Below are 15,615 nucleotides of genomic sequence, written 5' to 3' on the forward strand. Positions count from 1 at the left end.
TAGTTATGAAAATTAAACTAGAATAAAAACACAATAGATGTAAAAAAAAGGAATAAAAACACAATTGTTATAAGAATCTCGTTGTTATATGGATAATTTCTCGAAATTCATCTTTCTTTCTTTTCAATACTACATATATGTTATTATTTACTATTGAGAGACATCTAAAACTACCAGTAATGTCTTTAGCATTAAGAGCTCATAAAAGTACTGATCACTTGATAATGTTAAGACTATTGGTTAACTAATGTGTGTAAACTTTAAAGTATACTCGATCTATCATATATATGTCTCAGTTTCCCAATATAGGTCAATCATGGAAGAAAATAGAAACTGTTGAACAGAAAAAAAAAAAAAAAACAAGGTAGAAACTGAAGATAAAAAAAAGAAGTTGGTAAACGTATCAATGGTATTATTCACGAACCCAAGTTAGAAACATGGTCGTGAATTGTCGCCATTTTGGTGGACTTATCCTCTCTCAGAATTCAAAAAACTATGAGATGAAACAATAAAAGAAAAACAAAAAGAGAAGTGGTTGGATCTTCCTAAAAAATGCTTTCTTTTTATTTTACAAGTCCCCCCAACTCGTTCTTATGATGCAAGAAAAGATCTCTTGCTTTGAACAGAGAGCTTCAAGAAAATCTACTGCTTACGGAGTCGTAGCTTGGAACATTCAACACTGCAACCAAAAAGCAACACAATGATGTAACAATATAAATAAACTGGATCAAATCAAAAGGAAAAATAAATGCTTATTTTTCTTCTACCTGCTCCTAAAGATCCCATCGTCAAAGGTTTTGCAATAATCTTGCTGGTGAAATCTGCAATGTCCTTTAAGGTGAGTTGGTCCACTGTCTTTAAGAATGCATCCACTGGCTTCCTGCAAACATGAACCCGGTTATAACTGGTTTAAATGTGGAATGTGTATATGTAGTTATGTACCTCTCCCCGTATGTAAGTATCTGTCTACCAATGTCTTCTGCTACAATCATCTGCAAATCACACCAAAACAATTAGATAAGATTATATCTCATGGCTTTAAAAAAGAAAAGAGTGGAAGTTATGAATGATCTACCCTAGATTCAAGATTCATTAGAATTGCAGATTTAGTAGCAGCCTTGGCTCGATCAAGATGTTTCTGGTTAACTGTCAAACACACAAACCAAATGAACTAATATGTTTTTAATGTATACATAAACAAATGGTTAAAAAAACAAAGGAAGGAGCAAATATTACAAAACCTTTTCCTTCAGCGACAGCTTTCATTTCATCAGCTACTAATTCAATTCCCTTTGCAGCATACTCAGGACTCTGCAGACCCAAAGTAAAATGTAAGCAAACCACCATAACAATCAACAAACTAGAACAAATGAAAAAACTCACCGTGCAGCCATAGATTCCAAACAATCCAGAGTTGTTAAAGATGCTAGTGAAGGCAGTGCATGATTGAAACTCCTGGTATTGGTTCAAAACGCGGAGGTCTGCATCCACAAGTAAGTAATTCATCGTTTATCATCATCATATCAAAAGATGAGAGAGTTAAAAAAAAAACAACACAGTGAGAGACTTACAGAGCCAAGAATGCATTCCCTTTCCAGGTCCTCCCGCAGAGAATGAGCCACCTCCTCCCATAAGCATCTAATAAGAATAAGGTTTGTACACAATTAAATGTTTACAAGTAAAGAGTAAGTAGTATTTGAGTTAGGCACCTGAAGAACAGTGGCCATAACAGCTTCCTTCTCCTTATCCCAACCTGGCACTCCAAAAGAAAGTGCAAAATGTGTAGCCTGACCATGGCGGGAACAAAAAAAAAAGAATATTAGGAATAAACCCCAGTGAAATGGATTATATAAATCCAGATGAGAGTACCTCGTCACCAGTATGTTGACGGAAATCTCCACCAACATATTCAGACTTAGGCTCCACTGGTCGAGCCACATTAGGCAGGTCAGAGAGTAATGGCTCAACTACTTTTAAAAGCTCCTCATGTTCTACTCCACTAGCTGCTAATACCATTCGTGGAGCAGTGTAGTTCTCCTAATATTTCAAGTACCAAATGAGTAAGAAAGATAAAAAAGGAAGACACATAACTGCAGAGAAGAATGCAAGTGATCTTACGGAAACGAACTTCTCCAAGACGTCTCCGGTTAATCCACTAATTGCAGACTCAGGTGCATACAAAGGATTCGCCATTGCGCCAGAGTAACCAGCTGAATGAACCGCCTCCAAGAGATAACCCATAGGGTTCTTTGCTAGTTCTCCTATCTCCACTTTCATTTTCCCGAGCTGCCATGAGAAGAAACAGCAGAAACATAGCGTCAAAACACATGTTCTGCTTTCGTATTTGCAAGAGAGAAGCAAAACCAATATGTTCAAGAAATAGCTTTATAGAGGATTATCGGATTAGGCATTAACGAATTATTGATTTATTTTATATATATACTTTACGTCTAAATACTAATACATTTTAGTTTTTCGGTTTAGGAATTATCAAAATTAATACACAAAACAAAAGAAATTAGAAAATTTGTGAATTTGTACTAATATCATTGCTTAATTTAACAGGTTCATATTATTTTAGTTCGACTAAAACAGACTAAAACATATTATAACCGATTTAGAAACAGTCGTATAAATGGGATTTTAAGAAAATCATTTAAATAAGCACTTGAACCATTTCAGGAACATAACAAGTTTACCTCTTCGTTGACTTCCCAATCCACGAAAGCAGGGTTCCTCACACTGTCGACAAGCACTTCCACCATTTGAGGAACATAAGTTTTGAGAGCATCGATGGTGTAACCCATCTGCTCTCGTGAAGCAGAGGCTGAAGTACTAGCTCCCATAGACTCTATCTCCCTCACAAGACGAATATGGCTTCTGTTCAATGTACTCTTGAAAGCCATCCTCTCAAGCAAGTGCGTCGCCCCACGGGAATAAGGTGTCTCGTAGATAGAGCCACAGTCTACGTATAAACCAACGGAAGCTGCTGGATTCTGAACATAAATTCGTCACAAAAACCGAAGAGAAATTGAATCTGAAGTCATTAGAAAGAAAGGTCTCACCGGAGACATCTCAGAGGCTATTATAAGACCATTAGGAAGAGTAGTGGTCTGAAGCTTGCTAGGCCCGACATTGTCAGGGAGTGATGGTGGAAGAGAGACACCGTCCAAGGGAATGCTCAACGAAGGAAGCGAGCTACCGGAGAAAACTGGTGAAGCCGTAGCAGCAGCAGCAGCAGTGGAGCTTGCATAGCGTGATGCCCTGAAACTTCGGCTAAGACAGCCCTATAAACAAAAACATAAATCTTTATCATGCGCCATTACACAACACATGGCCAAGCCTTCAACAACGTGGTTACAAAAATCTAAAACCAGAAACTTGCGATAGATATTGGAAAAAGACAACAACTTTCGGATCGAAACATTAATAGAAAAACATCAAATGTAATCACCAGTTGCTAGAAAACGATAAGATCGAATCTAGATCAATAGGAAACTAGTGTGTTCCAATGGTTTTGCACTAGAAGAAAAAGTGAATGGAAAGGTGGAGTGGGACATTGACCGTAAGTGCCTTGGCTCGTAAAGCTGCCGTGCGGTACATGACTACTGCGAAACCCTAGAACGGTCTGACGAGTCCCGGTGGTGGCTGACGACAGTAAGAGAAAGAGAAGGATTAAAAGGATTTCCTTAATATTATGCAAGTTTATTGGATCGTGCGAATTGCTTCCTCTAATTTGACGAGATATAGTGTTATAACGCCCATAAGGTATTAATGACTCTGGCCCAAATTTGTATTTACATAATAAGGCCCATGATAACGTAAAAGTGTGACCATATTTATTTGAAAAATACGATAGAAATAAATAGAAAGTTTTTCAAAATTATTAACTAAAAATTAAAATAAATTTTTTTATTTTTTTATTTGGATTTAAGTTTAATGATTAATGTTTAAGATTTAAGTATTTCTAAGCTGCAGTTAGGACAAAAAAATTTAAGTTTAATTTAATTATTTTATATTTTAATTATTACTATTTTTTCGATATCTCAACTTGTGTGTTGTTTTATCATAATTTTGTAATACTAGATAAGAGATTTTTCCTTTCCTAATTACAATCTTATATATATATATATATTAAAATAAAACTGGTATATGTCAACTAATCCCGAAATTAGTCCATTGTCAAATAAATTTGTTATGTAAAACATGTGGTCACAATAACAATTACCTAGAGGATGATGGTCTTTAATTCATCCACGTAGCATGTTCAACAGTCTAGGTTCAAATTGCAACACGTTTTCAAGTACCAAAGTGTTTTTTAATTTTTTATAACCAAACAATGTATATAATAAAAGGTAATAAATAATAAGAAGGAACTTCAATTTTACCACAAATACAATTTTTAAATTATTTTTACGTAATAAACATTTTAATAAATACTTGAAGTTTTGAGACTAAGCTAGTTTTTCTAAGTGAAGAAAAGAGAGCAAAAAAATAACATCCTCTCTCTTTTTATACATTTTTTTGGTAAAAAAAAAATATTAACCAAAGTTTTAAAACTTTTAACAGAATTACATAAAAAACAAAAAAAAGAATAAATGAAAAAAAACAACTAAACATAAACACTAGGTGTCTAAAGGATGACTGACACAAAAGTATAACTGCTTACCATAAAACACTACTCCAATAGCACTAACCGCTTGTCACAAAAAAAGAAATTACAATGATTACGAAAGACAAAGTCCGGTAGAAATTGACGTACCCAATAAATTGTTCTTTAAAATTTGGTTTACCGAGAACAACTCGCTGTAGACCTCAAAAACAGAAACTAACATGGCCAGACAGCAACACACAAGGCCAAACACACCCGTTCGACAAAGCAGAGCATTTATTCGGAAAGAAAGAAAAACCTCCAAAGATTGTCACACGTCAAAACTCTACACCAAGCAGACATAAAAAACAGCACCACCATACCATAACAATAGTGGACAAGAGATAGCCCTATATCATGTTCCTACACGAACTTTCTTTGTATGCAACGCCACCAAGAAGAAGAGTCATGGTTGACTAATCCGACGACTATCCTCCTCTCACGCACCCACAACGCAGACCCACAACGGACGTACCTATCTTGAAATCAAAAGCATCTTTGGAGGCTCTTCAACAAAAGCAAAAAGACGGGCTCGATGAACTGCTTGTTACAATATCCCGACCACACTCCAAGGCCTACAAGAAGAGTGTGACCAAACACTGCCGAGACAGTCTTAGGGACCACCGTTGACACTGGGAAGTGCCAGTCACCACAAGGAATCTCTGAGGTAAGCTTAAGTTTGGAGACAACCCAAATGGTCTAAGCACCTCGCCTATAGTTGATTATGAGAACTGGAACCAATCTTTTCACATGCCAAAGGTTGAAACGGAGACACATACCAACCTACACAAACTGAAATAAGGAGCAGTCTTCTGATTAGCGAGCCACCTGCATCACAGAAGAAACGGGAAGAAGAACCGGGTAGAAGAGAGAGTTGAGCCGGATGACAACGGAGCTGCCAAGCATAACCATAGACGACCACACCGTTACATCAGATCCGTGAATTTCCACAAGCCAACACTAATAACCTTAACACATGCTAGGAAATCCACCAGCATACATCACGCCAATGAGGAAACAACACTCTGAAGCACTCACAGCGTCAGAAGAGAGTCAGTACCAAGACACCAAGGCAATACCACATGACAAACTTCTAACGCCACACCTCCGACGAAGAACGGTACAGGCCAGATCTAAAGATCTACCACCGGAACATAGAGAGGAGTTGGCCTCCTACCACCACGCGCCGTCACCTATAAGATAGGATAGATCTGGAAAACCCCACTCGTGAAACCCTAGAACGCCGACCCTGACTCAACCACCTCCTCTCTAACCTCACTTCAACACCAGAGAACCAAACCACAACCACCGGGTCCGGTCATGACTCAATCGGCGAGGTTATCTTTTTATACTTGTGAACATATTTACTTATTATAAAAGATGATGGAGACTATGAAATAAATTTATTCGAGATAAATATAAGATTGAGATCTGCATACTTAAAAGTAAAGAACTAGAATTAATAAAAGACCTACAAAATTTAGAGGACGGTATATTATATAGATAACACAAATTTATTTTAATATTAATTTTAAATATGTATAAATATAAGATAAACTTATATTATATTTTATTGATAATATCTAAAATTTGAGAGACTCAATTAAAAAAATTAATATGAGAAATTTTTGTGTAAAATTTTCAAATTATAAAAAGATTCATAAATACAATAAAATAAAATATAATTTTATGTTTATATTTATAAAATAAAATCACTAATATAATAGAAATTCTAGTAAAACTATAAATAATAAATTTTATGAATTGTTTTTTGCCTTAATTAATAGCAGTGTTAAACTGAATTTAAATTGTTAATATTTATATGGATATGATATCCTTTTTAACGCTGATTTATTACGATATTACAATTACGAGAAAGATTACATAGATGATTCAAGAACCGACAATATTATCTGCTTTATGAGGATCTAAGCCTAACTGCATCACTTGAACTGTCCTATGAAAATCCACGCCTGATTGGATTTACTTGCATCATGTTAAAAATTCTTTATAAATTTTTTTCTGCAATCCGTAAAAAGTTGTATAGTATAAGATTCAAAACTCAAATTTGGGTGTAGAAATTTTAAATTTTAATCACTAGGAGACAGTGCTTCTGCATGGATAAAATATCTATGGAAGTAATAGTAACTCACCAACTACGCTTTGAGACTTTTTCTCATTTATTGAATGAGTATAGTAGACTAGTAGACAGTAGTATTCTATAACAGATGGGTCCCATCTTAATGGTGCTTATATCAGTGGAAATGTCACATATGGCATTAATGTAATACGATAACAAGTTAAATATAGCTTCTTTTTTTTTATAAAAGGCTAAATTAAATATAGCTACAATAATGTAAAAAATGCAATTTTCTCCAAAATAAAATGATGACGCCATTCTGAACATTTTGTCCGCAGAAAATTTCACCTACTTGTATTAAGAAAAACAAGCTAGTAATATTTTGATTTCTTTTTTTTTTATAAAGCTCAAGAGTTATAGTTTTATCACAACCTAATACTTGTACTATTTACGGGTAAGATACATATAATAATCCTAAACCAAAGTACATCAAATAACAAAAAAAAATGTTGCATGTTTGGATGATAAAATCAATTTTATATGAAAACGAAAGCTGTAAGATTATAAGAAAATGGCATTGGAGTTTTTATATTCACATGATTTGTGGATTATTAAGATTTGAGAGAGTACCAAACTTGGAAATATATATAGCTCACGTGAATAACGAGTGTAACAGTTTCGTTGTTATAACTGGAGAGAAAAAGAGAGAAATGATCGTCCGACTTTTGTAAAACATGATTAATGGAGTCATGGGCCGTGCTCAGTGCATTTCTAATTCTAATGCCACGAACCCTAGCAATCTCTATCGTCTCTAATTACTCTCATTCATCTTTACGAAAATCAGAAGTTGTGAAATTATCACTATTTTAGAAAAGAAATGAAAATTTTAAAACACTGAGTGTTTAGGTAAGGTAACAGAATTTTGAAGACATGTTAAAAGAACAAACACGAACAACATAGTTTAGGATATCTTATGAAATTCTGTAGTCCACGTCCAAATTCATTATACTGAAATGTTATATCCTAATCTTTATTTGTTCAAAAAAAAAAAAAAAAAAAATCTTTATATCGATATAAAAGATACTTTATCTCTTGCTCAATGAAGCTTTCCCATCCGTTTTTATTTATTTATTTTATGGGAGCTTTTTATTAGTTTGAATTTTTTTTTTTGGGGGGGGGGGGGGGATGCTACTGTGCTAGTTACGACTTTCATTGAAACATAATAACTCAAATGCCTTTAGTAGAAAAAACATAATTCGATGTTGAACTGCTAATATATACTACTATTTTTGTTTCATATTAAATGTCATTTTAGTTTTATTATAAATGTTATTTTACATTTCTAATGCATATTTGAAACAATTTTTTCCAAAAATTACTTTTATTTCTAATTTATTAATTAATGAAACCAAAAAAATATATTAAATATGGATAAAACAGAAAATTTAACAATTTTACTAATTTGTGTGCAAAAACCTTTTAAAAATATTATTATGAAACGGACAGTGTGCTTTTATAAATTTTCTCGTGAAATAAAGGTGTGTCGAGTGTACTGTTTTGTTTGGTACACATTCCTAACTAATCGAAGCTTCCCTCCCTCGTGGAGCACGAGTTGTTTAACTCGAAGCCTAAGAAAAAAGAAAGTAGTTAGTATTGATTTTTTTTTTTTTTTTGTAAAACGTAGTGTCCGTATTCGAAACTGTTTTATATATATATAAAAAAGTACCAAGCCTGAAGCCACACATTCCACCTTCATCTCCATTTCTCGCACTTAAAGGTTTATCTTTCTCTCTTCCCTCTTACTCTTTTTTATCATTTTGTAAAACGTAATGTCCGTTATTTTACAAGTTTTCTTAAAAAAATTATGAATATCATCTGTAAAGGAAACTGAATCTACGAGAATATGATAATATTATCTAAAAGTAACGATCTAGTGGAAGTATTATAGTTCTCTCCATTTAGATTAGTTTCATCATTGTCCCTTTTTCAGTGTGGCCAGTGGAAACGATGCATGAATGTTCATGACTCTTCTATAATTTTCGTATGCGTTTCTAATTAAATTTAGGTTTAAGAAATAACAATGGCGACAAAGTTGGCTGCTCAAGGTGGCCGTGGAGGAGAGGTATGGGACGATGGTGGTGTTTATGAGAACGTCAAGAAAGTGTATGTCGGTCAAGGTGACTCTGGTGTGGTTTACGTCAAGTTTGATTACGAGAAAGACGGCAAGATCGTATCACTTGAACATGGGAAGAAGACAATTCTTGACCCAGAGGAGGTAAAACATTTTCTTTATATACGTTCAACAAAATGACCAAGAGAGTTTTCTTGATTTTTTTTTTTTGTTTTTTTGCTAGTTTGAACTTGATCCAGAAGATTACATCACATCCGTGAAAGTGTACTACGAGAAGCTCTTTGGAACGCCAGTAGAGATCATCACGGCTCTTATCTTCAAAACATTCAAAGGCAAAGTTTCTCAGCCTTTTGGATTAGCTTCTGGTACAGAAGCTGAGCTTGGAGGTGGCAAGATCGTTGGATTCCATGGAAGTGCGAGTGATGCTATTCATTCTCTTGGAGCCTATATATCTCCTTCAACTACTCCGGTGACTCCACCGGCGTCAGGTGGTCCGACCAAACTGGATGCTCAAGGTGGTCGTGGAGGAGAGCTTTGGGACGATGGTGGTGTTTACGAGAATGTCAAGAAAGTGTATGTTGGACAAGGTGACTCTGGTGTGGTTTATGTCAAGTTTGATTATGAGAAAGATGGGAAGACTGTATCACTTGAACATGGGAAGAAGACAATTCTTGACCCAGAGGAGGTATAAATAGATATTTGTAGTTTGAGGTTGATTCAGATGATTACATCTCTCTCTTTTCCTAATATTGAAATTATTGATGTATGGTTTTGCAGTTTGAGGTTGATTCAGATGATTACATAACATCTGTGAAAGTTTACTACGAGAAACTCTTTGGAACACCAACAGAGATCATCACGGCTCTTATTTTCACCACATTCAAGGGGAAAGTTTCTCAGCCGTTTGGAATGGCCTCTGGACAAGAAGCTGAGCTGGGAGGTGGCAAAATCGTTGGCTTCCATGGAAGTGCAAGCGACGTGATCCACTCTCTTGGAGTTTATATTGCTCCTACGTCCACACCAGTGACTCCCTCCGATACTATTCCAGCACAAGGTGGAGATGCTGGAGTTGCATGGGACGATGGTGTTCACGACGGCCTGAGGAAGATATATGTAGGACAAGGTGACTCTTGTGTGACTTATTTCAAGGCTGAGTATGTAAAGGCTTCAAAGCCTGTCCTTGGAATTGATCATGGGAAGAAGACATTGCTTGACCCAGAAGAGGTTGTTTTCTTGATTTCATCTTCAAAACTAGTGTGTCTTTTCTTTTTTTGTTAATTTACAACCATTGAGTTTTTGAGTATTGAATTGGTTGCAAAACGTGCAGTTTGTGCTTGAAGATGGTGAATATATCACAAGTGTGATAGGCTACCATGACAAGATTTATGGAGTAGATGCACCGGCGATCATCTGTCTTAAGTTCAAGACAAACAAGAGGACGTCTGACCCGTATGGAATGAACTCAGGAACAGAATTCGTGCTGGAGAAGAAAGACCACAAAATCGTTGGGTTCTACGGACAAGCTGGTGATTTTCTTTACAAGATCGGAGTTAAAGTGGCGCCCATAGCCAACTGATGCCGAACCAATCTTATTATATGTATGAATAAGATTATCATGTGTTTTTCTGGAGTCATATGGTCTATTGTTGTATTTGGTTTATCTTAAGCTTTAATGTATGTTTGTCTTGTTTATTGGCTGTCTAAATAAAGAAGGTTTCTTCTATTTTTATTTTAATAAACCTTATGTGTCTTTTGGAGTGCTAAATGTATATGATTTAAGGAACTAGAGAAACAATTGGAACAAGCTTCTTTTATTAAAATGGATCACAAATCCATCAACAGACAGAACAATAACACAAAGAAAACACTTCACCACTGAAGAGATGAAACAAAAAGAAACAGCAGAATCAGCTTATTCAAAGTTCAACGTGCAAAGACCACAAAAGTGTGATAAATTCAAGATCTCCAGTATCAGTTGATGGGAAGGACATGGACTCCAAATTTGTGAAGCAGATCACCAGCACTTCCATGGAACCCAACGATCTTGTGACCATCCTCTTTGAGGTCGAACGGTGTGCCAGCGGTTAGCCCAAAGGGACCATATGTTGCTGGCTTATTAGTCTTGAACGTAAGCATGGTAACGATCGCGGAGTTACTCGCAAAGATTTTATCGAAGGTGCCATGTACTTCCGTGATGTACTCACTTGGATAGTTAAGCTCAAACTGCAATCAAAATAACCCAAACAAAACTGAATATTGTCCATATGTTAAAAAAAGGAAAAGAAAAAAAAGAAAGAAAGCAACAAAATAGGTTAGTAGTACCTCTTCGAATCCGAGTAGAGTACTTTTTCCATGTTCATCTCCTATGACTTCAGAAGAGCCATTGTTGTACACAAACTTAACTGCTCCTATACCATCTTGGGCTTGTCCTACAGACACTTTCCGTACGCCGTCGAAAGCACCATCATCCCATAATGTTCCTCCATCACCACCCTTAGCTTCTAGCTTCTTGGTTTGTGTTGCTGGAGTCAAGGGGATGGTGCCTACTGGGGCCAAGTAAACTCCAATAGCAGTAATACTATTATCACCAGCTCGGCCATGGAACCCAGTAATCTTGTGACCGTCTTCCTTGAGGTCAAAGTGTGTGCTACCTTCGAGACCATACGGTCCATATGTTCTGTTCTTGTTAGTCTTGAAAGTGAGCATTGTCAGGCCATCACTCCCTAAGATTTTGTCGTAGGTGCCTTCCACGATGGTTATGTATTCATCTGATTCAAGCTCAAACTGCGCAAGAGGAAGGCATAATACAATATTGAAACTTGTAGCTCACATAGCTTAATTTTTTCTTTTAAGAAAAAGGGAAACTCTATTATATTATACCTCTTCATATCCAAGCAATGTTGGTGTCCCACGTTCAGCTCCAATAACCACTTGAGAGCCATTTCTGTATTCAAACTTGACAGCTGCGATACCATCTTGGCCTTGTCCAACAGAGACCTTTTTAACATTGTCGTGAGCACCATCGTCCCACACAGCTCCAGACGCACCACCCTTAGCTTCAAGCTTCTTCGGTGGAACGGTAGGAGTGGTGGGGGTGGAGGACACGGGAACGAAATACGCTCCAATGGAATTGAGATGGTCGCTGGCGAAACCGTGAAACCCTATGATCTTCTTGCCTTGAACTTGGAGAGTAAACTTTTTACCACTGCCATCGAACTCATAGCCGAGGTAGTCAGAAGTCTTCTGGTTAGTTTTGAACTGGATTCCCAAGATGACATTGGCTGAATCATACCAACCCTCGACTGAAACCAGATACTCGTCCGGATGGTTAATCAAAATCTGCAGTGATTCACAATGTCAGTACCAAGAAAATAATCATTCTAGTGAAATAACTTGATTAAAATTCTTATTAGCTTACCTCTCGCGTTGAACCTCTACTACCTTGCACACCGCGGAGAGCTCCTTGTTTCGGTTGTCCCACTTTCACATAGTCAAACTGAACGAATTGAACTCCTACCCCACCGGTTCTTACGGTTATCTTTGTCACGCCGTCGTGATCGGATCCGTCGTCCCATGCGGTTCCTCCTGTGCCACCTTGTGCATCCAACTTTTCAGCCCCTGATCCGCCGGTTCCGGTTCCTCCAGTTCCAGTTCCACCGGTTCCTGTTCCTCCCGTGCCAGTACCACCGGTTCCGGTTCCCCCAGTTCCAGTTCCACCGGTTCCGGTTCCACCAGTTCCAGTTCCTCCGGTTCCGCCTGTACCAGTTCCTCCGGTTCCTCCGGTTCCAGTCCCACCGGTTCCGGTTCCGCCTGTACCAGTTCCTCCGGTTCCGGTTTCGCCCGTACCAGTTCCTCCGGTTCCGGTTTCGCCCGTACCAGTTCCTCCGGTTCCGGTTCCGGTTCCGCCCGTTCCAGTGGGAATGGGAGCGTAGTGAACGTCGATGGAGTTGAGAACGTTGCCGCTCGTACCAAGGAAACCGGCGATCTGTTTACCGGTACCCTCCGGAGCAGAAATCTGGTAACCAGTTTTGTTTCCGTAGGGACCATAAGTCCCCTTGTTCGTTGTGAAAGTCAACGACGTTATCACGTCTTGCGTGCTCAGCGTTTTGCCGTAAGCAGACAGAGCCGTTATGTACTCGTCCGGACCCAAAGTGAACTATTACATAACAAAACAAAAAGTTCAATTATTGTGTTACATAACATATTATTACGCTTTACTATTAAAATTGAAAGTATAAAAGACTTTTGTTTGTTTTCAACTAACCTCGGCAGTTTTGGGCCCAACGGAGCCACGACGCTGAGATTGAAGAGCGGTTCCGGCGTACGTGACCTGGATTGAGTAGATGACGTCATCGTACGTAATCTGAACTTTGTTCACCTTTGCGTGCTTACCATCGTCCCAAGACATTGTCGCTTTCGATTACCTGTTCGTATATTATACAGTAATAGAGATTTAATTTTGTTGTTCTTGACTAAATGTAATAAACTGATCTATAGCAGTGTTCTAAGAGCATTTCCAATGGTACACTATAATTTTATATATATTTCACTCTAATATAGAGTAACTCTATTATAGAGTTGAATTTGCTCCAATGGTTCACTCTATAATAGAGTGAAATATAGAGTATTCTTGTAAGTCATGGTAAATAATAGAGAAAATTATAGTATAACATTGAAGATGGTCTGAAATACAGTCGTCCAGGCGGCTTCTAAGCGCTATACGGTAGCCAACCGTATTATTTTTATATTATACAGTGTTTTATGTGGATTTATATAATTCTGACGAATAACAACGTTTAGGCGGACATTATGCAGACGTCTATGCGGATTTTAAGCATCTTTTATATATTTAAAATAGATTTAATTTTTATAATTTAAAACTATTTATATATGTTAAACTATATATTTATACATAAAATTGGATTTAAAATATATTTATGTTCAGTTTTTTTTTTCAAAAATAATGTATATATTAATCTTATACTTATATTTCGTGTAAAAATATATATCCGTATATACCCCGTTTAAATGTCCGCCTATACGATTAGACGTTATACAGTTATGTAACGCGTAATGAACGCTCAACGTGTTTTAGAACATGCTCTATAGTGTAGATGAAAGTCTCAAGTCAAAGCTAATAAATCCGGTTCCTTAATCTAAACGCACCTCTCATCAATATAATACTGTATATTTTTAAGAAAAAATATTAAATTATATAATTAAGAATAAAAGTGAATCAAACAACAAAGACACAAGTGGCATGTAAATCTTTTTGTACTATAAAATTTTCAAAAATTTCTCACCTTCTTTCCACCATTTATATTAAAATAAGAAATTCATGTCAACCTCTGGAGAAGCTTCAACATCTAACTCATGTGATGAAACCGGTCTATGTCTAAGTCTTTACAACACTTAATGATAATAATCTCGAGCATTGGTTAATCAAAAGTCAAATAGGTCTCTTAGTTTTTATTTTTCAAAAGTAAGCGATTGAGATAGAAATGAAAAGAATCAACTGATTATTTTCGCACACCAGGTACGTAATACATACATACGTGATGCATTTATATATACATTTTTTTAATATATACTTCTGTTCGAAAAACTTATATAATACATACACAGAGAGAGAGAGAGAGAGAGAAGTCAGTGAGAGAGGGATTACCTGATTGTAGTGATTATGAATCTGATGATGAGGATGAAGGTTTGGTGTGGGAGAAGAGAGCCTAAATGCTAGGATTTATATACAACGAGCTTTGTTATAATTTAGTGTATTTAATTACAACAATAATACGCATCACATGGGCCCTTTATAAAAATATTAACGTGGGTCCACAAGTATGTAATAGTTCTTGTAACTTTCCTTCTCATGAAAAGATAAACCATTTTGTTGACCATTTTTCCTTGTTGATTAGAAATTCCACCTAACCTAATCCTGCTGGTTTCTAAACTCATGGTTTAATTATTTCTTTACCTAAATTAGATTATACACGTAAAATTACCAAAATTATGCATGTTTTTGAATTGTATACTTATCGGGCCTCTGTTTAGTACACACGATGGGTACTAAAATTCAACGGAACTTTTTTGATCGATCATTTCCTTAACTATCTCGTGAATTGATCGTGCATCGCATGCCTGAATAATAATACAGTGCTTGGCTGTCACCTGTGTTTATTTATTTCCCTGATACCCATATCGTTGTAACCGATCGATTCTAATCATATTTTGTATTTTTTTTTTCGTTTGAAATCGGTTTTTGTTGTAACAATATGTACTAATTAAAATTACTGAGATGTCTAGTCTAACCCTCGTAACAATTTGAGTTTTTAATTCAGTATTTTCTCGTTTTATTGTATTTGTCGTTTTAGGTTCATGTACACATTTAATTTTGCATATTTTTTAAAATAAAAACATCATTACTCATCTAACTATATTTCAATCAATAGAAAAACAAACCGGAGAATATTTGCTAATAAATATTACATCGAATTATAAAACGATACTTATTTTAAAACAAAAATTTTAATGAAGTTGGAATTATTCGGGAATCTTCTTAATTTTTCAAGAAATTGCTAACTGTTTTTGTTCTTTCATCAAGGCATGCAATTTAAATAACAGAAATGGCCACTCGTGGGTCTCGTGGTCATTATTTATTTATACTAGAGGTTTTTCCCGGGCTACGCCCGGGTTTATTAAAATAATATTGTATTTGATATCTATATTACAATATATTACTTCTATGTAATATAA

At 36.1% G+C, this 15,615-nt stretch overlaps 3 protein-coding genes across 5 annotated transcripts; 1 reads left to right on the forward strand and 2 right to left on the reverse strand.

Moving 5' to 3' along the window:
* Positions 1-372: 372 nt before the first annotated feature.
* On the reverse strand, positions 373-6,035 carry LOC103869756 (probable mitochondrial-processing peptidase subunit alpha-2, chloroplastic/mitochondrial). Of its 3 annotated transcripts, none has more exons than XM_033291876.1 (13): positions 4,763-6,035; positions 3,066-3,287; positions 2,700-2,996; positions 2,119-2,286; positions 1,870-2,037; positions 1,710-1,787; positions 1,572-1,638; positions 1,384-1,481; positions 1,242-1,311; positions 1,076-1,146; positions 943-992; positions 768-880; positions 373-679 (listed from the first exon to the last, which is right to left on the reverse strand). In XM_033291876.1, the coding sequence occupies exons 2-13, from the start codon at positions 3,072-3,074 to the stop codon at positions 633-635; spliced, it is 1,236 nt and encodes a 411-aa protein (XP_033147767.1). In that variant the 5' UTR covers positions 3,075-3,287; positions 4,763-6,035; the 3' UTR covers positions 373-632. The 3 variants fall into 3 exon arrangements, with proteins under 3 accessions (XP_033147767.1, XP_009146083.1, XP_033147766.1); XM_009147835.3 differs by lacking the exon at positions 4,763-6,035 and adding an exon at positions 3,565-3,761; XM_033291875.1 differs by lacking the exon at positions 4,763-6,035 and adding an exon at positions 3,455-3,693.
* A 2,263-nt stretch (positions 6,036-8,298) lies between these two features.
* On the forward strand, positions 8,299-10,613 carry LOC103869757 (jacalin-related lectin 35). Its single transcript, XM_009147836.2, has 5 exons — positions 8,299-8,508; positions 8,797-9,006; positions 9,086-9,547; positions 9,640-10,086; positions 10,190-10,613. Exons 2-5 carry the CDS (start codon positions 8,812-8,814, stop codon positions 10,436-10,438), a joined length of 1,353 nt encoding a protein of 450 aa, XP_009146084.1. The 5' UTR covers positions 8,299-8,508; positions 8,797-8,811; the 3' UTR covers positions 10,439-10,613.
* Positions 10,614-10,657: 44 nt separating this feature from the next.
* On the reverse strand, positions 10,658-14,643 carry LOC103869758 (jacalin-related lectin 34). Its single transcript, XM_009147837.3, has 6 exons — positions 14,528-14,643; positions 13,127-13,286; positions 12,281-13,018; positions 11,743-12,201; positions 11,185-11,646; positions 10,658-11,085 (listed from the first exon to the last, which is right to left on the reverse strand). Exons 2-6 carry the CDS (start codon positions 13,268-13,270, stop codon positions 10,834-10,836), a joined length of 2,055 nt encoding a protein of 684 aa, XP_009146085.3. The 5' UTR covers positions 13,271-13,286; positions 14,528-14,643; the 3' UTR covers positions 10,658-10,833.
* Between the last annotated feature and the right edge of the window lie 972 nt (positions 14,644-15,615).

This window comes from Brassica rapa, chromosome A05, assembly GCF_000309985.2.
Source record: "Brassica rapa cultivar Chiifu-401-42 chromosome A05, CAAS_Brap_v3.01, whole genome shotgun sequence".
Taxonomy (NCBI): Eukaryota; Viridiplantae; Streptophyta; class Magnoliopsida; order Brassicales; family Brassicaceae; genus Brassica; species Brassica rapa.